Raw genomic sequence first — 24,678 nt, 5'->3', positions numbered from 1 at the left:
ATATATTTAGATATGTGTGCTTCTGACTAGTATGGCTAGCTACTACTTCAATCCCGTCTGTTTAATTGATTTAATAAAAAAAACACTAAGCAGTGGGAGTGGGTAATACTTAAAAGATATCATTGCAATATGTGTTATTCATCAATTTTAAAAGGATTTACCTTTTATTTATTTTTTAACTTAATTTGTGCAGTGTCCATTACTTCCCGTAACAACCCTACAGGGAGGTTGTGATCTCTACAGAAAGGCAAAGGAGCAGATATTCATTTGAAATGTTGCTAGGAGACACATATTACAATCTGTTTCCATTTTAGTTTACTTTGATTTATATTTATATCTGTTTCATATCCCTTTAAGTTTAATCTTTTGTAGATTTGCTTCTTCTGCCCTTCTGTACAGGAAGTAACAGTGAATGGATTTTATGTAAACTAAAGAAATATTATTTTTGTGACAGCAATTTGGCTGTGCATGTGTCTATTATGCAATTTGCAGCATTCGGAAAACCTAGGTTAGAGATTTTGCTTTTTGGCCTCTCTGGCCAGTGTGAAACACAACAAAATTTGTACACAAACACAAGAGGCTTTTAATATCTCTTTAATATAATTTGTTTCGCGATTTAAATCATCACTTCTTCTTTTGCCCCATATAGCTTGTTTGCAGACAATCTAATTTTTATATGTTTTTATTCCAGGATATGGCAATACATTCCCTGTGACTTTTGAAGGGAAAATGGCCTGCATTGTCTATGCCGCAATAGGTATACCTCTGATGTTGCTTGTCTTGACTGACCTAGGCGATCTCCTCGCTGCTCTTTTGACAAAGACCTATAACAATTCCAGAGCTGCCGTTAAAAAGTTAAAATTATACTTGGCAAAAAGACATTCCAGTTCCAAAAAGCAAAGCTCTAGAAAATCCAGTTTAGCATTAACACTTGACAATCGAGTGTCTGTGAAGGAACCGCTGAACTTGACAGAAGTTCTAAAAAGTCAGACCTCTGTGAAAAGGAATTATTTGCACATGCGCAACATTGACATATTTGAACATATTATTGACAAAGAAAGCCACCGGTTAATATCCATGAAAGTCTGTCGTTTTCAGCGGTCACATTCCTGCCCACAACTGGATTTTATGCCATCTGCACACTCAGCTATTTATGACTTTGACAAAATAGGGGAGGAGCTTGGCCAGTTGGAATTGCCAATCGTATTAATAATATTGATTATGGTGGGTTATATAATGTGCGGTGCACTAATTCTTCCTCTGTGGGAAACAAATTGGGTCTTTTCTGATGCTTTTTATTTTTGCTTTATAACTCTCACCACCATTGGTTTTGGGGATATTGTGCCGGAACACCCTAACTATTTCTTGTTATTATCAGCATACCTTGTTGTGGGTATAGCTATTGGTGGCATGGCCTTCAAACTGGGACAAAACCGAATTGTTTGTTTCTACAAACGGTGCGTTTCTTGCATCAGTGGAGGGAACGTAAAAAGGTACTCTAGTGACATTGAGGAATAATTATTTCTTATGATGCATATCAAAATATCAAAGGCAAGCTTTGTAATGAATACAATTTTATAGCAAGTCTCTATGTAATGAAATGGCTTTTGTCCAAATGCAGTATGTGCACAGGATATGCAACATCACACAAAGGCGAAAAGTGATACGGGTATTAAAAGTCTATAAAGTAATAGAGGCATTTGTGAATGATAAATAACAATCAATGGAGATGAAATGCCCTTAAACATAATCAATAAATACTAAAAGTAAGCTTTTGTGCTCGTATTACAAGTTGAAAGTAAACTATTTCTGCTCATGCGCTAACCCAACACGCGTAAAAAGCTGAACTTAGAATATTACACACGCGATAACGTATTCCCTCATAGAAGTCAATAGACCAAAAAAACTCGTGCAAACATAATCTCATATTCTCAAGTGCTAACTAACCCGGCATGAAATGTTCTTTACAAAGAAGAATATGTTCTATTTATTCATCAATACATATTTCTACATATGGTATTTTGATACAATACATATCTATACCTATACATAAACACACACACATATATATATATATATATATATATATATATATATATATATATATATATATATATATATATATATATATATATATATATATATATATATACACACTATATATATATATATATATATATATATATATATATATATATATATATATATATATATATATATATATATATATGTTATATAATTCTATTTATTCATCAATACATATTTCTACATATGGTATTTTGATACAATACATATCTATACCTATACATACACATATATATATATATATATATATATATATATATATATAATTCTATTTATTCATCAATACATATTTCTACATATGGTATTTTGATACAGTACATATCTATACCTACACATACACACAGACACACACACACACACATATATATATATATATATATATATATATATATATATATATATATATATATATATATATATATATATATATATATATGTTATATAATTCTATTTATTCATCAATACATATTTCTACATATGGTATTTTGATACAATACATATCTATACCTACACATACACACAGACACACACACACATATATATATATATATATACACTATATATATATATATATATATATATATATATATATATATATATATATATATATATATATATATATATATGTTATATAATTTTATTTATTCATCAATACATATTTCTACATATGGTATTTTGATACAATACATATCTATACCTATACATACACACACACACACACATATATATATATATATATATATATATATATATATATATATATATATATACACACACTATATATATATATATATATATATATATATATATATATATATATATATATATATATGTATGTTATATAATTCTATTTATTCATCAATACATATTTCTGCATATGGTATTTTGGTATAATACATATATATACCTATACATACACACACACACACACATATATATATATATATATATATATATATATATATATATATATATATGTATATATATGTTATATAATGCGGTTCGTACCACTTCATTAATTAATACCTTATTCATTCGAATGACCTGATTTCCATAGTTACTATCAGGACAAACTGGAATAATCAATTGCAAGCAGCAATTGAAAGAATGTACATATTTAGCACTCAACAGCAAGTATAGGGAAAATGGCCATGAATACCTAGGTAGAAGGTTCCAAGAAAGGTGATTTAAAACTTAACTTTTATTAATTTATTCAAAAATAAAAAGCAAGGGGGTGAGGTATTTAAAATTCCAACCAATGTGAATATAGGAGAATGCGATCAATGAGTGGTATGCTCACCAAGTAATATACACTTAAACAAAGGGGGTAGGTTATATGCAATTATATATGTATATATATATATGGTTTCAAAATATGCCCATATTTTATATTTATTGTAAGAATATCTAACCCCCAGTTTTAGGTTATCTTCTTATATCGATAGAATGTGAGTGATAATACTAGTATTTAGAGACCCACGGATTGTCCCTAATGGGTATTTTAGTATCAGAGAAATAAACCTTGGTGCAATGCTCTGAACTGTCTTGCAATTGTATGATCAGACCAAAGTGAATACATACAAAATGTTCTTATATTAATACATTAGGAAATATATAGTTGCAAGACTAGAAAATAGTAAATATGCACTTGGTAATATATTAGTTGGATACTGGGTATTGAAGGGTTTTTAACCTCTATATAACGAACTTACTCTAAATGCAGTAACATATAGGTTGGTTGATTGCTGGTAACATAACCGGCAGAGGACTATTCCAATGCTGTTTAGCTATAATCAGTGTTAGTTGCGGTTTGTCAGATTACTGTATTAATTGTGTTCCCAAGAACGTTATAAAATGGGAAAGATTCACTCTGTATGTCCTCCCATTTCGATTTAGGTAATACTTATATTATAGCATTGCACTCCATTGGTGCTTAACTTGATAATGTTTGGGTTAAAATAGACAACTGGTTATCACCTATTCTGGTGGAGGCTATTTTTGAGAGCAGTAGCTATAATATCAGGGTATTATTGAAATGTTTTCCTTTTGCACAGTCCTCGTAGTAACAACGCCAGTTTCTTAAATCAAAACTGTAGATTATACTGTACAAAGTCCGCTTAACTATGAAGGAATCGGCTTGTTATTATAAAAAATTTGTACCAGTATCTTTATCAGTGTGTTTGGTGCACTGTAGAGGTAACCCCTATGCAGAGTAATAAATCCTAATATATACGTAATATGATTATTTTTAGAACCAATAGGGGCACTCCGGTATTCCGGTTAATATATTTATGATTACCGGTTTTGAACTTAACAGGGTCTCTATGCGATAAAGACCTAGAGAGATCAGAGCTGTACTAGCTCACGGCTTAAAGTAAAAAGTACACAAGCTGAATCTCAAATTAGACTTCTATGAGTAAAGTGCTTGTAAAAGTATGTAGAATTAAGCAGCTCCGTTTCCCTAGGTAACACTCACACACAGAGACATACCATTTTTAAATTAAATTCTAGTAAAGCATTCAACCACAATTCACACAGTTGTTTTAAGTTAAAAAATGGAGAATGTACTCCAGCTTCCCTGACATGTTTCGCCAAAAAAGGCTTTGTCAAAGGTGGGGCGCCCGCCGTTCTTGGGACTTTTTATTGGCTGACATGTTAGAGGCTTGTCTCGATCGTCGGCATTGATTGGTTACCTTCCCTGCTACACTATTGGTTTGGGGAAGGAGGTATATTCGTGACGTAGTCTGTTACTAATAGTCCTAATAGTGTGATTAACCCAAATAAGGGAAAAAGTTTTTCCTTTTTTCCTTTTTTCCAATAGTTTTGGCATAGTGATTGTTGCCCAAGTGAAAAAAAGGGGGGAATGTCCAAGTTATGCGCTAAAGGAAAAAACCCAATAGGGTGATGGTGTCCGAATCAATCACTATGCCAAAACTATTGGAAAAAAGGAAAAAAGGAAAAACTTTTTCCCTTATTTGGGTTAATCACACTATTAGGATCCTTTAATAAATATAAAATAACATATGGTCCACTATGCCCAATATGAGAATATCAGAAACATTCGAGTAACGTCCCCCAAGAGGGTCATGAAATCGGCAATTTAGTAATCTCTTTCTATCCCCATGGTATCCCTTCTCAGTTATCATAAGGACGCAGTAAGATCAATTTCAGTTTATGGAATATACAATAAATCACGGAATATGCCTCACGTATAGACGAGTGTGTAACAGACTACGTCACGAATATACCTCCTTCCCCAAACCAATAGTGTAGCAGGGAAGGTAACCAATCAATGCCGACGATCGAGACAAGCCTCTAACATGTCAGCCAATGAAAAGTCCCAAGAACGGCGGGCGCCCCACCTTTGACAAAGCCTTTTTTGGCGAAACATGTCAGGGAAGCTGGAGTACATTCTCCATTTTTTAACTTAAAACAACTGTGTGAATTGTGGTTGAATGCTTTACTAGAATTTAATTTAAAAATGGTATGTCTCTGTGTGTGAGTGTTACCTAGGGAAACGGAGCTGCTTAATTCTACATACTTTTACAAGCACTTTACTCATAGAAGTCTAATTTGAGATTCAGCTTGTGTACTTTTTACTTTAAGCCGTGAGCTAGTACAGCTCTGATCTCTCTAGGTCTTTATCGCATAGAGACCCTGTTAAGTTCAAAACCGGTAATCATAAATATATTAACCGGAATACCGGAGTGCCCCTATTGGTTCTAAAAATAATCATATTACGTATATATTAGGATTTATTACTCTGCATAGGGGTTACCTCTACAGTGCACCAAACACACTGATAAAGATACTGGTACAAATTTTTTATAATAACAAGCCGATTCCTTCATAGTTAAGCGGACTTTGTACAGTATAATCTACAGTTTTGATTTAAGAAACTGGCGTTGTTACTACGAGGACTGTGCAAAAGGAAAACATTTCAATAATACCCTGATATTATAGCTACTGCTCTCAAAAATAGCCTCCACCAGAATAGGTGATAACCAGTTGTCTATTTTAACCCAAACATTATCAAGTTAAGCACCAATGGAGTGCAATGCTATAATATAAGTATTACCTAAATCGAAATGGGAGGACATACAGAGTGAATCTTTCCCATTTTATAACGTTCTTGGGAACACAATTAATACAGTAATCTGACAAACCGCAACTAACATTGATTATAGCTAAACAGCATTGGAATAGTCCTCTGCCGGTTATGTTACCAGCAATCAACCAACCTATATGTTACTGCATTTAGAGTAAGTTCGTTATATAGAGGTTAAAAACCCTTCAATACCCAGTATCCAACTAATATATTACCAAGTGCATATTTACTATTTTCTAGTCTTGCAACTATATATTTCCTAATGTATTAATATAAGAACATTTTGTATGTATTCACTTTGGTCTGATCATACAATTGCAAGACAGTTCAGAGCATTGCACCAAGGTTTATTTCTCTGATACTAAAATACCCATTAGGGACAATCCGTGGGTCTCTAAATACTAGTATTATCACTCACATTCTATCGATATAAGAAGATAACCTAAAACTGGGGGTTAGATATTCTTACAATAAATATAAAATATGGGCATATTTTGAAACCATATATATATATACATATATAATTGCATATAACCTACCCCCTTTGTTTAAGTGTATATTACTTGGTGAGCATACCACTCATTGATCGCATTCTCCTATATTCACATTGGTTGGAATTTTAAATACCTCACCCCCTTGCTTTTTATTTTTGAATAAATTAATAAAAGTTAAGTTTTAAATCGCCTTTCTTGGAACCTTCTACCTAGGTATTCATGGCCATTTTCCCTATACTTGCTGTTGAGTGCTAAATATGTACATTCTTTCAATTGCTGCTTGCAATTGATTATTCCAGTTTGCTCCTTTTTAATGTACAGCACCTAAGTCCCCACTCATACATTTCTTTGAGATTTCTCATACCTATGAGAATAGGATATATAGTGGGACACAGCAACCGTAGTGCCGTTGTCTTTTCTCTTTCTGTTTCTCTACTATCAGGACAAGACTGTGCTCGGGGGGGATGATAAGATTTTTACATCAAGGACAAAACCTACCTATGGGCTTTTAGGACCCAAAATAAGATCCCTTTATCCAGCACCAGAGTATGAAGTTACCTTCCCACTAACTAGTTCATCATGAGAAAAGTAAAATTCCCTAATAGTTCCCAAACAATATTTAAATATTTAAACAAAGAACCCAATTAAATTATTATCATGCTATACATCAACAAGGAAAATTGATAATATAAATATGCATATAATGTTTGTACACATATGATTTTATTGGCTGCCAGAAAAATACACAATTAAATTACGAACGTGGGCCCATTTTGGATCTAATAGTTCATCAAATTGTGAAGCAATTGATGTAAATCAGTCCTGATTCATTTATAAATCAGTCCCAGTAATTTGTATCCAAAACTGTATTCAAATACTATAAATCCAGTGTTGTTTAATTTATTGGAATTGATTTAACACTTTGTTGGGTAGGGCTATGTTTAAAACGTCCGTGATTAAGTGGGATATGAGAGGGACTTATCGCACACAGGATCTTTCAACAAACAATAGGTGCAGTTCTCAATTATTTTATGAGTTTATCATAGACATTATATTCAATATATATAGGAATATCTATTTATAAATACTTAGAACATATTCTGCTATGTGCAGAACACTGGAATGTGAAATATTTACTTTAAATACATGGTTAAAACTATTATTAAATATGGATATTGCATAAATATGTTTTTCATGTTTTCATCTACTTGACTGCTTATATATATATATATACATATGCATTTATGTGTTTATATGTGTATATATGTATTTAAATACATATATACACATATAAATACATATATATATATATATATATATATATATATATATATATATATATATATATATATATATATATATATATATAATCTTTAGACTATGTTAAAGCCCTTTGCCTGACTTGTTTTTTTCTAACACCTGAGACCTCATATCTTTGAGGAGCTCTTATAACTTTCGATGTGTTTTGTGACACTTTTTGGTGTCGCAAAACAGTTAATCAGAGCTCTGAGGTCACTCTAACCCAACGCTTGTTAATTTCAATTACGCTCAATCTATCGCGCTTACTTTCAATTTGTAATACAAGTGAAAAACCCAAGGAGCGCAAATAGCCATGGTAAACCCCTTTATGCTTGCGAGCACAACAGTTGGTGCTCCACTTGTAATCTAGCCCTCTGTGTGGATAAACATAACTGAGTATAACTTTTAGTTTTTATGATAGAATTGCAGATTTTTTCATTTGTTTTGAGTTTTGTCAAAGGCATGTTGTGTTAAAAAAAATCTATTGTGCAGTTGATTGAACATCATACCATGCTGAAATATTTTTTTTGCATTCAAAAGGTTAAATAAAAGCTGGTTATTATTTTCAGACATTTATGTACAGATACTGCTGTATTAATGTTCACTGGCTGATAGGGGCAGTTCCTACAGCGATAGTGATGGATGACAAACCTCCAGAATAGGTTTTTTTTTTTCTTAGTGAAGACTTGTAGTATATTTTGAAATATCCTTTTTTATGTACAGCAGAGAAGCTAAAGAAGTACAATATTTCCTCTAAGCATTCCAAAATACACAAAAAAAACATTTAGAGCTAGACTACAAGTGGAGCGCTAAATTATCACGTGCCTGCAAACGGGCAAATGTACCTGTTTGCAGGCAGGCGATAATTAACCAGTCATTACATGTGGCTGGTTATTGCTACGGAAAGCTTGCGGTAGCAATCAGTGCACCGAAAATTAACCAGAGATTAGATCTCTGGTTAATTTTCTAAAAGTGCCCCAAATGCGCTCAAAATTGAGGGCATTATAGTTTTTGGCCTCTATTTATCAAGGTCTGGTGGACCTGATCCGACAGTGCGGATCAGGTCCGCCAGACCTCGCTGAATGCGGAGAGCAATACGCTCTCCATATTCAGCATTGCCCCAGCAGCTCACAAGAGCTGCTGGTGCAACGCCGCCCCCTGCAGACTCGCGGCCAATGGGCCACCAGCAGGGTCAATGGGCCACCAGCAGGGAGGTGTCAATCAACCCGATCGTACTTGATCGGGTTGATTTCCGGCGATGTCTGTCCGCCTGCTCAGAGGTCTTTGTCTGAAGACTCACCAGAAACACGGTCCGTCAAGCTCCTTTCAGAGCTTGATAGATAGGCACCTTAGAGTGGAGTGTTGGGATAAAAACAGCACTGAAAAGAGCTTTTACATTGCGGTCTATGGGAACTGTGTGTTCCCATTAAATATATATGTATATGCTTATATATTTATGTGTTAATATGTGTATATACACATATTAACCCCTTAATGACCGGACCATTTTTCAATTTTCTTACCCTTAAGGACCAGGGCTATTTTTACATTTCTGCAGTGTTTGCGTTTAGCTGTAATTTTCTTCTTACTCATTTACTGTACCCACACATATTATATACCGTTTTTCTCGCCATTAAATGGACTTTCTAAAGATACCATTATTTTCATCATATCTTATAATTTACTAAAAAAAATGATAAAATATGAGGAAAAAATGGAAAAAAACACACTTTTTCTAACTTTGACCCCCAAAATCTGTTACACATCTACAACCACCAAAAAACACTGATGCTAAATAGTTTATAAATTTTGTCCTGAGTTTAGAAATACCCAATGTTTGCATGTTCTTTGCTTTTTTTGCAATTTATGGGGCAATAAATACAAGTAGCACTTCGCTATTTCCAAACCACTTTTTTTCAAAATTAGCGCTAGTTACTTTGGAACCCTGATATCTGTCAGGAATACCTGAATATCCCTTGACATGTATATATTTTGTTTTAGAAGACATCCCAAAGTATTGATCTAGGCCCATTTTGGTATATTTCATGCCACCATTTCACCGCCAAATGCGATAAAAAAAAAAAAAAAAGTTCACTTTTTCACAAATTTTGTCACAAACTTTAGGTTTCCCACTGAAATTATTTATAAACAGCTTCTGCAATTATGGCACAAATGGTTGTAAATTCTTCTCTGGGATCCCCTTTTTCAGAAATAACAGACTTATATGGCTTTGTGGTTGTGTTTTGGTAATTAGAAGGCCGCTAAATGCCGCTGCGCACCACACGTGTTTTATGTCCAGGAGTGAAGGGGTTAATTAGGGAGCTTGTAGGGAGCTTGTAGTGTTAATTTTAGCTTTAGTGTAGTGTAGTAGACAACCCCAAGTATTGATCTAGGCCCATTTTGGTATATTTTATGCCACCATTTCACCGCCAAATGCGAGCAAATAAAAAAAAACTTTACATTTTTCACAATTTTAGGTTTCTCACTGAAATTATTTACAAACAGCTTGTGTTATTATGGCAGAAATTGTTGTAAAAGCTTCTCTGGGATCCCCTTTGTTCAGAAATAGCAGACTTATATGGCTTTGGCGTTGCTTTTTGGTAATTAGAAGGCCGCTAAATGCTTCTGCGCACCACACGTGAATTATGCCCAGAAGTGAAGGGGTTAAATTAGGTAGCTTGTAAGGAGCTTGCAGGGTTAATTTTAGAGATCAGCCTCCCACCTGACACATCCCACCCCCTGATCCCTCCCAAACAGCTCTCTTCCCTCCCCCACCCCACAATTGTTCCCGCCATCTTAAGTACTGGCAGAAAGTCTGCCAGTACTAAATAAAAGAGTTTTTTTTTTTTTTTTAAATAAAAATAATAAAATATTTTAGTTGTGATGAACCCCTTCCTTAGCACCAACCTCCCTGATCCCCCCCTCCAGCTCTCTAACCCTCTCCCCTACCTAATTACCGCCATCTTGGGTACTGGAAGCTGTCTGCCAGTACCCAGTTTGGCCCCACAAACCAAAGTATTTTAATTTTATTTTTTACTTTTATTTTTATTTTTATTTATTTCTGTAGTGTAGCAGCCCCCCCACAATACCCCCACCCCCTCCCCCTCCCAGATCCTTTTATATGGAAAAAAAAATGTTTTAACTTTTTTCCCCCTTCCTAACTTCATTGGTGTCAGTGTGGCTAATGCGTGCACGTGCTCCCTCCTCCCACCCGGTCAAAGGGCACCATCGGCACCATCGCTACCAGTGCAGAGAGGGCCACAGAGTGGCTCTCTCTGCATCGGAAGCTTGTAAAGGGGTATTGCAGGATGCCTCCATATCGAGGCATCACTGCAATACCCTCAGAGCTGCTGGAAGTGGTTGTGATCACTTCCAGCACTCTGTTAGACAACTGACGTACCAGGTACGTCTATTGTCATTAACTGCTTGTTAATGCATGACGTACCTGGTACGTCAGTTGTCATTAAGGGGTTAACACATAAATATATATGTGTATCAGCATATACATATATATTTACAAATGCTGCAATCGCTGAGCAACTTACCCACTTCGCTGTGCTTATGTTCTGATGCCGTATCTGACGGCATCAGAATGAAGCTCCCATTGAAGCCTATAAAAGCTCGCTCTCATAAGCGCAATGCTTCCTAGCAATGCAAACGCGAACTCGCTTTTGCATTGTGATTTAATTATAATACCAGCGCACATTACACACAATAATGTGCGCTGGTATTACAAAGAGGAGTGTTAATATCGATTGCACAGTTTACCCAAAATTTTTCTCCCATTTAAATTGTTCCCAATGATCCATTTTACCTGCTGGAGTATATTAAATTGTTTACAAGTAGCTCAATTACCCCTATTTTGGCCAATACTAAAAGTTTTAATACTAGAGTCTCAGCTATTGAATAGCCTAAGTAAACACAGCCAGTAGAAGAAATTACACTCCAATTGGGGTGCAGGATAGTTAAGTAATAAAATGATAATTTTCCATTGTTCTCTGTAAGTATTGAGCTTTGGTGTTCCAGACAAATATAAGATAAGGAAGCAAGTGTGTGTACATAAAGTGATAACATAATGAGATCTGATATGACCTGAAACGCAACCCATTGTAATAGGCTGTGGTTGTAAAAGCACAAAACCAGCTACTTCATACTCACAAATAAACATGAAAATGCAATTTCTCATACATTTTATACTCTGCAGCTGGTATAACAAGTCATTGAAAATACATTAATATAAAAACAATTTTACAGTGTACTGTCCCTTTTATTGTTACAAAAAATATTTTGCAAGAAAGAGTGAACTGAAAAAAATCATAAAGCAGTTGCAGTAAAAGCCAATACTACAGATTAATAAGAGCATAAGAGCACATGGCTATACATTTATATAGGAAGTGTGATACAATTGTAACGAGCTATGCCATCCGCTTGTCAAACTAATTACAGGTGGGGGTTATCGGCCAAAACAATCTTAGCAGTATTATTTCTATTAGCCGTATGTGCTTATTGGTTATGCATTGTGCTATAGTTATATTTGCTATCAGTGTAACAAAAATCAAACATCGTTATGTACATTTATTATTTATTTGACTTGCTGCGCAGTAAACATCTTGGACCCGTGTTCCTCAGAGAGCTCATATTTTATTTGCTGTAAATTGCAGGACGCAGCTTCATACACTCCCCAATGATTGCATAGAGAATGTCACAAATCAATATAGAGTTGCTACTCACTGGCCCAGTCAAGGGAGATAAAATATACAGCTGGTTCAGTAAAATTATTAAAGTAGATACATATACTCACACCAGTGGTGTATTTAGCTTTTGTGCTGCGCTAGGCACTCAAACCTCTGCTGCCCCCTACCCCCCTAGGTTTTAGGCCTTTTTTTAGGCAAAATATTTTTTGGTCATGGTGTACCATGACATTTTTTTTTTTTTTTATAATATATATATATATGACCCTCGTCGATGTGCTGCCCTCTGTAACCACTATCACAGCTGTCAAAACACTCTCTCATCAGACTGTGAGAGGAGGCATATGATTTGCTGTGTACAGTGCACAGTACATTTGACGCAAAGTATAAGTGCAGTGCTAGTTTAGAAAACATTAATCACAACCAATACATTTTATCTGATTTTTTTTGTTTGCCACCTCCCCTTTAACCACTAGCACAGACAGTGCTGTACTTGAGCAGAGGCACTGTGTTGGGGTTTAGAAGAAAAGTATTTACTTGCAGCCTGTCCACCCCCCTTTAACTGCTAGTAGGGGTTCAGTGATACAGTATGCACTTGCTTCCACTCACCCCTTTAACCTCTAGCGCATTTCACATGGTTAACAAGAATATTCAAGAGAGAATACAAAAACTTAAAAAATTTCAGTGCTGTGCAGGGGCGTATTATGGCCTATGCAAACTAGGCACTTGCCTAGGGCGGCACTTTGGAGGGGACAGCACTTTGGCTGGTGTTCCAGTAAAAAAAAAATTCTTACAAATGAAAACTGTGCCTCTGCTAAAGGCCTGCTGCCCTTGATCTATTCCTCAGTATATTTTTATATTTAAAAACATACTAATACAAGATAATAGTTTACAATTCTTTGGAAAATATTTGTTATTTTAAAAATAAACATACAAACAGTTAACATCATATTTATTTTTGTTCTTGACTTAAACCATTACAAAGCTAAGAGCCGCACAAGCATTTGAAGGGGCAGGCTTGTTCTGAGGGTTGATAATATACCTGTTAATCCTCAAGTAAAAACACTGGACCACTCAACGGACTTAAAACTCCAATAACTTTATAAAAAAAAGTTGAGTTTTAAGTCTGGTGAGCGGTTTAGTGTTTTCACGTGAGGATTCAAGTTTGGCACCATTCAAGGAGGCGGACAGACATCGCCGGAAATTAACCCGATGCAATACGATCTGCGAATCTGCAGGGGGCGCTATTGCACCAGCAGTTCACAAGAACTGCTGGTGCAATGATAAATGTTGAGAGCGTATGCTGTCAACATATATCAATGTGCAGCGGACATGATCCGCAATATCGGATCATGTCCGCTCGCACCTTCTTAAATAGGCCCCCTAGTGTTAACAGCTCCATATATGTTTTAACATACACGGGCGAACTTACAATTTGTTGATGTTCTTAACAGCATATGCTTGTCCCTTCATCTGCAATGTAAGTGAATTGCTCATTCTATTAAGGCTGTTGAGTGTGCATGTGCTCATATTGTTTCCTTTCACATAACTACCCCCAGTCTTCAGTCCCGTAGTTGGGGTCACGTGATCGCTATTCCTGGGTGTTGTACCATGTGTGCCCAATCTCCCACTACATAAAGACATCACGTCTCTGTGTGACAATGTACAGTACAAGCATAGACAGCTTGTCAACTACTAGGGGCTTCACTTTGCCCTGACAGCGCTGTCAGCTCCTAAGTGCTCCATCACCCTGATTCTCACATCGAATAGTGCTAAACTTGAATCCTCACGTGAAAACACTAAACCGCTCACCGGACTTTAAACTCAACTTTTTTTTAATAAAGTTATTGGAGTTTTAAGTCCTTTGAGTGGTCCAGCGTTTTTACTTGAGGATAAACAGGTATATTATCAACCCTCAGAACAAGCCCGCCCCTTCAAATGCTTGCGCGGCTCTCAGCTTTGTAATGGTTTAAGTCAAGAACAAAAATAAATATGATGTTAACTGTTCATATGTTTATTTTTTAAATAATAAATATTTTCCAAAGAATTGTAAACTATTATCTTGTATTAGTCTGTTTTTAAATATAAAAAAATACTGAGGAATAGATCAAGGGCAGCAAGCTTTGAGCAGAGGCATGGTTATTGTTTGTAAGAATTTTTTTACCAGAACACCAGCTAAAGTGCCGCCCCCTATTAAAGTGCTGCCGTAGGCCCCTGCCTAGTTTGCCTAGGCCAAAATATGCCCCTGAAAAAACGACAAAGCGGGAACAGGGATGAACGTAGGTCCATTTATTGAAAGCATCAAATCATCAGAATAAAAGCAACAGCAGGTAAGAGCAGCTGGTCTTACGCGTTTTGGCTTTCAGATAGCCTTATTTATAGACGAATGCTGTAACAAGTACCTGCCTGGAAATTTATACCCACATGTGTAGCCTAATAGTATAATTGACAAACACGAGTTGACAAAATTTAAAGAGACAGGCGTATAACAACATGTATAGGCTCTATAACAAGATATTTTTTTTTATATATAAGATAGAGTACACTCTATTGAATATGCAATATAACAAAGATTTTAGGTCATCAGTGGCATAATGTACATTTTTATACGTAGTAGATATACTTTTAAGAAACAAGTAATAAGAATAAGAGAGAATTCAATATATATTGTTAACAATAAACAGTTACTTCAAATATAAAGTTAGGGTCATAATAAGACAATTAGATTAATGAAAAACCTGTAGTCAAAATATCTATGATGGCTCATATAAGAGATATCGACACCAAAAGTTTATAATATCTGTCTCAATATTGAAACCATATGGGACACGAGTTTGGAGAATAAATATCCAAAAAGCTTCTCTTTTGGAAAGTATGTGATGAATGTCACCACCCCTTGGGGGTCTCTGAATGGTTTCAATAATGCACCACCTAAAATGATTAGTTAGACTAAGATGTTCATTTATAAAATGGGATGCCAAATCTGAACAGTGTCTAGATTTATCTATGTCATTCACGTATGCGTTTGCGGGTCTCTCTAGTGGTACGTCCCACGTATTGCATATTACACATGTTACACCAAGCTAAATAGATAGTAAATTTACTGTGACAATTAGTACAATTTTCCAGGGTATAAACTTTTTGAGTTACATGTGATTGGAAGAATTTAGATATAGAGGTATGGTTACACGCTTTACAGGTTCTGCCACCAATCTTTAATGGCCTTTTGAAGTTAACCAAGAACTGGGTTTACTAGTTCTACGCCAAGTCATAGAGGGAGCTAAAATATTGCCCAACGTGTTATTTCTACGGCTCACAAATCTACAAACTTTACTTATAAAAAGTGTAAGACCCTCATCTCCTAATAGTATAGGCAGATGCTTCTTAATAATTTTACATACTGCATTGTACTCAGAGGAAAACATAGTAATAAATTAAACCTGGCTATCTTTTTTGAGGCACAATCTTGGTTTAGTATAATGCAAGAGACTTTGTCTATTCATATCCTTAACATCATTGTAAGCCCTAAGAATGGTATTGATGGGATACCCTCGTTGGGATAGACGAAGTTTCAAGTCTTCACTTTCCTTGATAAATTCAGTCATATCAGAACAGTTACGTTTTATGCGAATAAATTGTCCTTTCGCAATACCATATCTACAATGTTTAGGATGTAAACTTTTAGCATGGAGTAAAGTATTTGAACTTATCGGTTTTCTATATAAACTAGTAGTAACCTTACATTTATCAGAGTCACCTGTAAGTTGTAGGTCAAGATATGGAATGGTATTAGGTTCCCAGGAGTAAGTAAATTTAAGATTACAATCATTAAAATTGAAGTACTCTACGAAAGCTAATAGCATAATACGCCCCCCCTGTCACACACTCATACACATATACATAAATACAAACATACACATGCTCATACACACACACACTCATATACACATACATACATACACACACACACACTCACACACACATACAAAAACTCATATATACACACACACACTCATGCACACATACATTACATACATACACACACAAACACACATACACACACTCATACATAAAGTCACACATACATACAAACACTCATACATACAAAAACACACTCATACACATATACATACAAACATACACATGCTCATACACACACACACACTCATATACACATACATACATACACTCACACGCACATACAAAAACTCATATATACACACACTCATGTACTCATACAGTACATAAATACACACACAAACACACACACACACACAAACACACAAACTCATACACACACACCCATGTACACATACATTACATACATACACACACTCATACATAAACTCGTACATACACAAACACACTCATATACAATAGGAAAGAAAAAGAGGGCGACTCCTAGTGCAGAACAGTTTAGAATGACAACCCTATAAGCTGTTCCAAACAAATGGATACTCACAATGTGTCATGCACACAATAGTGCAAATGAAGCTTACTGGGTATATTACAGTGGCCCAGTGCACATATAAACCAAGGTTATTCTCTGCTCCGGTGGGTACTGCTGACAGCAAATGATGAGAGGGAGACTCCAGAAGAAAAATATAAAATTGCTTTATAAAAAATATTTAAAAACAATTACAGATTATAGAATATACATATACCGTATAATCAGTACAACATGCTACGCGTTTCTCAGCGCTAACCACGCTGTTTCCTCAGGCAGGTGTTCTGCACTAGGAGTCGCCCTCTTTTTCTTTCCTATTTTTCCAGACTGCAGAATCTGATCTTGATTCCAGGAGGAACTGCCCTTGGATTGGTGCACAGTATACTGGGACACTGTCAAGTTCCCGGACCATCTGCCTAAGCATTATCTTTGCCATCACACTCTGTGAGTATTATTTCATCGTATGAGAATGTCTTTGTCCTTGGTCTATTGGCTACACTAGGAGGCGCCCTTTCTCTCTTTTTTGTATTTTTACATTCATATACAAACATACACATGCTCATACACACACACACTCATATACACATGCATACATACACACACACACAAACACACACACACATTGACACATACATAAACTCACACATACATGCAAATGCTCATACATACACAAACACACTCATACACATATACATACATACAAACATACACATGCTCATACACACACACACTCATACACACATACAGTACATACATACACACACAAACAGACACATACACACACTCACACACACACTCACACACTCATACACACACACTCACACACATATACAAAAACTCATATATACACACACACACTCATGTACACATACAATACATACAGACACACACACACACTCATACATAAACTCATATACACACACACACACATGTACACATACAGTACATACATACACACACAAACACACACATACATAAACTCACAAATACATGCAAGCGCTCATACATACACAAACACACTCATACACATATACATACATACAAACATACACATGCTCATACACACACACACACACTCATACACACATACAAAAACTCATATATACACACACACACACTCATGTACACATACAGTACATACATACACACACAAACAGACACATACACATACATACACACACACACACTCATACACACACACACACTCATACACACACACTCACACACACATACAAAAACTCATATATATACACACACACACTCATGTACACATACAGTACATACAGACACACACACACTCATACATAAACTCATATACACACACACACATGTACACATACAGTACATACATAAACACACACACGCTCATACATAAACTCACACATACATACAAACACTCATACATAAACAAACACACTCATACACATATACATACATACAAACATACACATGCTCATACACACGCATTCATACATACATACTTACATACATTCACACACTTATACACACACTCACACACACATACAAACACTCATACACACACACACACACACATATACACATACACAGACTCACACATAAATACATACATACTTACATACATTCACACACACACACACTAATACATACATACATACATACTGTACATACATACTTACTTACATGCACACATACACACACTCATTTACACACATACTGTACATAAAAACACTCATAAATACACACAAATAAATTTCAAGCCGTCAACCGCAAATACGCTGGAATTCCGCTGCGTATTTGTGGCGAGGCTGATTCGCCTTAGTCATCAACCCCTACTGCCTGGCAAAAGTAGAATATAGTGACGTAAGCTTCGATCCGCCGGACTCAGTCCAACACAGATCGATGATTGCGTCACTCCAGATGTTCCGAACGCAAGTTCGGCACAATCTGACTACTTTTGGTAGTTATCAAACTACTACCAGGTACGCTCGCCACTATTCCGGGTCAGCATACCTGGATTTCAATCCGCCACCCTGGAGGCAGCGGATCCCATAGGAATCAATGGGAGTCTGACCATAGCGAAAGCTCATGTTCGCTGCTGCCCGATATCCCATTGATTCCTATGGGAAACGTCTGCACCTAACACCCTAACATGTACCCCGAGTCTAAACACCCCTAATCTGCCCCCCCTACACCACCGCAACTAAATAAACTTATTACCCCCTAAACCGCCGCTCCCAGACCCTGTCGCAACCTACATTATACATATTAACCCCTAATCTGCCTCCCCCTACACTGCGCAACTAAATAAACTTATTACCCCCTAAACCGCCGCTCCCGGACCCTGCCGCAACCTACATTATACATATTAACCCCTAATCTACCGCCACCTACACCGCCGCAACTAAATAAACTTATTACCCTCTAAACCGCCGCTCCCGGACCCTGCCGCAACCTACATTATACATATTAACCCCTAATCTGTCCCCCCCCCCTACACCGCCGCAACTAAATAAATGTATTACCCCCTAAACCACCGCTCCCGGACCCCGCCACAACTATAATAAATATGTTAACACCTAAACCGCCTCTCCCGGACCCCGCCGCCACCTACATAATACCTATTAACCCCTATCCTGCCCCCCTATACCGCCGCCACCTATAATTAATTTATTAACCCCTATCCTGCCCCCACTATACCGCCGCCACCTATAATAAATTTATTAACCCCTATCCTGCCCCCCTATACCGCCGCCACCTATAATATATTTATTAACCCCTATCCTGCCCCCCCTATACCGCCGCCACCTATAATAAATTTATTAACCCCTATCCTGCCCCCCCCTACACCGCCGCCACTATAATAAAATGATTAACCCCTAAACCTAAGTCTAACACTAACCCTAACACCCCCCTAACTTAAATATTAATTAAATAAATCTAAATAATATTACTCTAAAAACTTACCTGTAAAATAAACCCTAATATAGCTACAATATAACTAATAATTACATTGTAACAATTTTAGGATTTATTTTTATTTTACAGGCAAGTTTGTATATATTTTAACTAGGTACAATAGTTTTTAAATAGTTATTAACTATTTAACAGCTACCTAGCTAAAAGAAATACAAAATTACCTGTAAAATAAATCCTAACCTAAGTTACAATTAAACCTAACACTACACTATAATTAAATTATTTAAATAAATTAGCTACCAATACCTACAATTAAATAAAATTAAATAAACTAAACTAAATTACAAAAAAAACAAAACACTAAATTACAGAAAATAAAAAATATTACAAGAAATTTAAACTAATTACACCTAATCTAAGCCCCCTAATAAATAAAAAATAAAAAAATAATAAAAGTACCAACTCTATTCTACATTACCAAGTAACCAGCTCTTTTACCAGCCCTTAAAAGGGCTTTTTTTATGGGGCATTGCCCCAAAGTAATCAGCTCTTTTGCCTGTAAAAAAATTCAACCCCCCCAACATTAAAACCCACCACCCACATACCCCTACTCTAACCCACGCAAACCCCCCTTAAATAAACCTATCGCTAACCCCCTGAAGATCTCCCTACCTTGAGTCGTCTTCACCCAGCCGGGCCGAAGTCTTCATCCGATGGGGCAGAAGAGGACATCCAGACCGGCAGAAGTCTTCATCCTATCCGGGCAGAAGAGGACATCCGGACCGGCAGACATCTTCATCCAAGCAGCATCTTCTATCTTCATCCATCCGATGAGGATGAAGCTGATTACTTTGGGGCAATGCCCCGCAAAAAGCCCTTTTAAGGGCTGGTAAAAGAGCTGGTTACTTGGTAATGTAGAATAGGGTAGGGACTTTTATTATTTTGTTTTTTTTTTATTTTTATTAGGGGGCTTAGATTAGGTGTAATTAGTTTAAACTTCTTGTAATATTTTTTTATTTTCTGTAATTTAGTGTTTGTTTTTGTAATTTAGTTTAACTATTTAATAACTATTGTACCTAGTTAAAATATATACAAACTTGCCTGTAAAATAAAAATAAATCCTAAAATAGTTACAATGTAACTATTAGTTATATTGTAGCTATATTAGGGTTTATTTTATAGGTAAGTATTAGTTTTAAATAGGATTAATTTAGTTAATAAGAGTAATATTATTTAGATTTATTTAATTAATATTTAAGTTAGGGGGGTGTTAGGGTTAGTGTTAGACTTAGGTTTAGGGGTTAATAATTTTATTATAGTGGCAGCGGTGTAGGGGGGGCAGGATAGGGGTTAATTAATTTATTATAGGTGGCGGCGGTATAGGGGGGCAGGATAGGGGTTAATAGGTATTATGTAGGTGGCGGCGGGGTCCGGGAGCGGCGGTTTAGGGGTTAACATGTTTATTATAGTTGCGGCGGGGTCTAGGAGCGGCGGTTTAGGGGTTAACATATTTATTTAGTTGCGGCGGGGCCCGGGATCGGCAGGATAGGGGTTAATAAGTTTATGTAGGTTAATAAATAGGGGAGCGGCAGTTTAGGGGTTAATATATTTATTATAGTTGTGGCGGGGTCTAGGAGCGGCAGTTTAAGGGTTAATAACTTTATTTAGTTGCAGGGGGCGCCGGTATAGGGGGTAGAACAGTATAGTATAGTGTGAGTGCTTAGTGACAGGGGTATCAATAAAGCTGTAAAAAAGCCGAAGAGCAGCGAGATTGATGATTGATAACTATCACAGTCCGCTGCTCATCGCCCCGTACTTGGTGCGCGGCTTTTTGACAGATTTATTGATAACTTTGGCGAGCGTATTCAGGTCCGCGGCGGCGATGTGAGGCGAGCTTAGGCGAGCGTATTGGGGCCGGCGAAGGCAGGTAAGTACGGAGCTTCATAACTAGAGGCCATACACACAATCACACATGGATACAAACACTCATACATAATGGGTGTCCGGAGGGGGGGGGCACTTGTCCCCCCCTGGAATTTTGCTCTAGGTAAGAAGTCAAGTACCCTTTTGCAATTACACAGCTAGATTAAACCTTACTTTTCTATTTTGCATTTAAAATAAACCTTACTCTTCTAGCTATGTGCTTGCAGCAAGAGAATAATAAACTTTCTATGTGTTGTGTTAATATTTTAGTTTTTTAATTTTCTCTATGTAATGACAAACACTTTGCAGAACTAGTCTAAATCACAAGGAGGATTAGGACTCAAAGATTGCACTTTTATAGCACTTCAGATACCCCTAAAATGTTGGACATCAAACTGAATGAAAAAGAACCAATAGGTTGAGTTCTAGAATTAAAACATAACTTTTATTAATACAAAAAATTGTATAAAATCAAAGTGTGAGAGTGTGTAATTTAAAAACACATACGGCTAGATTTAGAGTTTGGTGTTAGCCGTCAAAACCAGCGTTAGAGGCTCCTAATGCTGGTTTTGGGCTACCGCTGGTATTTAGAGTCAGTCAGGAAAGGGTCTAACGCTCACTTTGCAGCCGCGACTTTTCCATACCGCAGATCCCCCTACGCCATTTGCGTATCCTATCTTTTCAATGGGATCTTTCTAACGCTGGTATTTAGAGTCTTGGCGTGAGCGTTAGAAATCTAACGACAAAACTCCAGCCGCAGAAAAAAGTCAGTAGTTAAGAGCTTTTTGGGCTAACGCCGGTTTATAAAGCTCTTAACTATTGTGCTCTAACGTACACTAACACCCATAAACTACCTATGCACCCCTAAACCGAGGCCCCCCCACATCGCCGCCACTCTATTAAAAATTTTTAACCCCTAATCTGCCGCTCCGTACACCGCCGCAACCTACGTTATCCCTATGAATCTCTAATCTGCTGCCCCTAACACCGCCGACCCCTATATTATATTTATTAACCACTAATCTGCCGTCCCCAATGTCGCCTCCACCTACCTACAATTATTAACCCCTAATCTGCCGACCGGACCTCACCACTACTATAATAAATGTATTAACCCCTAATCCGCCTAACTCCCGCCTCAATAACCCTATAATAAATAGTATTAACCCCTAATCTGCCCTCCCTAACATCGCCGACACCTAACTTCAAGTATTAACCCCTAATCTGCCGACTGGACCTCACCGCTACTCTAATACATTTATTAACCCCTAAAGCTAAGTCTAACCTTAACCCTAACACCCCCCTAAGTTAAATATAATTTAAATCTAATGAAATAAATTAACTCTTATTAAATAAATTATTCCTATTTAAAGCTAAATACTTACCTGTAAAATAAACCCTAATATATCTACAATATAAATTATAATTATATTGTAGCTATTTTAGGATTAATATTTATTTTACAGGCAACTTTGTATTTATTTTAACCAGGTACAATAGCTATTAAATAGTTAATAACTATTTAATAGTTACCTAGATAAAATAATTACAAAATTACCTGTAAAATAAATCCTAACCTAAGTTACAATTAAACCTAACACTACACTATCAATAAATTAATTAAATAAAATACCTACAAGTATCTACAATTAAACCTAACACTACACTATCAATAAATTAATTAAATACAATACCTACAAATAAATACAATTAAATAAACTAACTAAAGTACAAAAAATAAAAAAGAAATTAGTTACAAAAAATAAAAAAATATTTACAAACATTAGAAAAATATTACAACAATTTTAAACTAATTACACCTACTCTAAGCCCCCTAATAAAATAACAAAGACCCCCAAAATAAAAAAAATGCCCTACCCTATTCTAAAATTAAAATAGAAAAGCTCTTTTACCTTACCAGCCCTGAAAAGGGCCTTTTGCAGGGCATGCCCTAAATAATTCAGCTCTTTTGCCTGTAAAAAAAAACATACAATACCCCCCAACATTACAACCCACCACCCACATACCCCTAATCTAACCCAAACCCCCCTTAAATAAACCTAGCACTAAGCCCCTGAAGATCTCCATACCTTGTCTTCACCACACCGGGTTCACCGATCGGTCCTGAGGAGCCTCCAAAGTCTTCATCCAAGCCCAAGCTGGGGGAAGAAGATGTCCATGATCCGGCTGAAGTCTTGATCCAAGCAGGAGCTGAAGAGGTCCATGATCCGACTGAAGTCTTCATCCAAGCGGGAGCTGAAGAGGTCCATGATCCGGCTGAAGTCTTCTATCAAGCGGCATCTTCAATCTTCTTTCTTCCGGATCGGAACAGCCAATAGAATGCGAGCTCAATCTGATTGGCTGATTGGATCAGCAAATCGGATTGAACTTGAATCTGATTGGCTGATTCCATCAGCCAATCAGAATTTTCCTACCTTAATTCCGATTTGCTGATAGAATCCTATCAGCCAATCGGAATTCTAGGGACGCCATCTTGGATGACGTCCCTTAAAGGAACCGTCATTCGTCGGGAAGTCGTCGGTGAAGATGGATGTTCTGCGTCAGCGGGATGAACATGGATCCAGAAGAAAGAAGATTGAAGATGCCGCTTGATAGAAGACTTCAGCCGGATCATGGACATCTTCAGCCCCCCACTTGGGCTTGAATGAAGACTTTGGAGGCTCCTCAGGACCGATCGGTGAACCCGGTGTGGTGAAGACAAGGTAGGGAGAT

General features: G+C 36.4%; 1 protein-coding gene across 1 annotated transcript in view; it reads left to right on the top strand.

The window, feature by feature from the left end:
* KCNK18 (potassium two pore domain channel subfamily K member 18) overlaps nt 1–1,585 on the top strand; it is a 51,106-nt gene extending 49,521 nt beyond the window's left edge. Inside the window, exon 3 of the mRNA XM_053692981.1 lies at nt 692–1,585. Within this exon, the coding sequence (XP_053548956.1) occupies nt 692–1,518 (827 nt within the window). The 3' untranslated portion in view covers nt 1,519–1,585. The remainder of the gene's footprint in view (nt 1–691) is intronic.
* The last annotated feature ends 23,093 nt before the right edge of the window (nt 1,586–24,678 follow it).

This window comes from Bombina bombina, chromosome 9, assembly GCF_027579735.1.
Source record: "Bombina bombina isolate aBomBom1 chromosome 9, aBomBom1.pri, whole genome shotgun sequence".
Classification (NCBI taxonomy): domain Eukaryota; kingdom Metazoa; phylum Chordata; class Amphibia; order Anura; family Bombinatoridae; genus Bombina; species Bombina bombina.
This window is presented reverse-complemented; position numbering and strand designations above follow the sequence as displayed.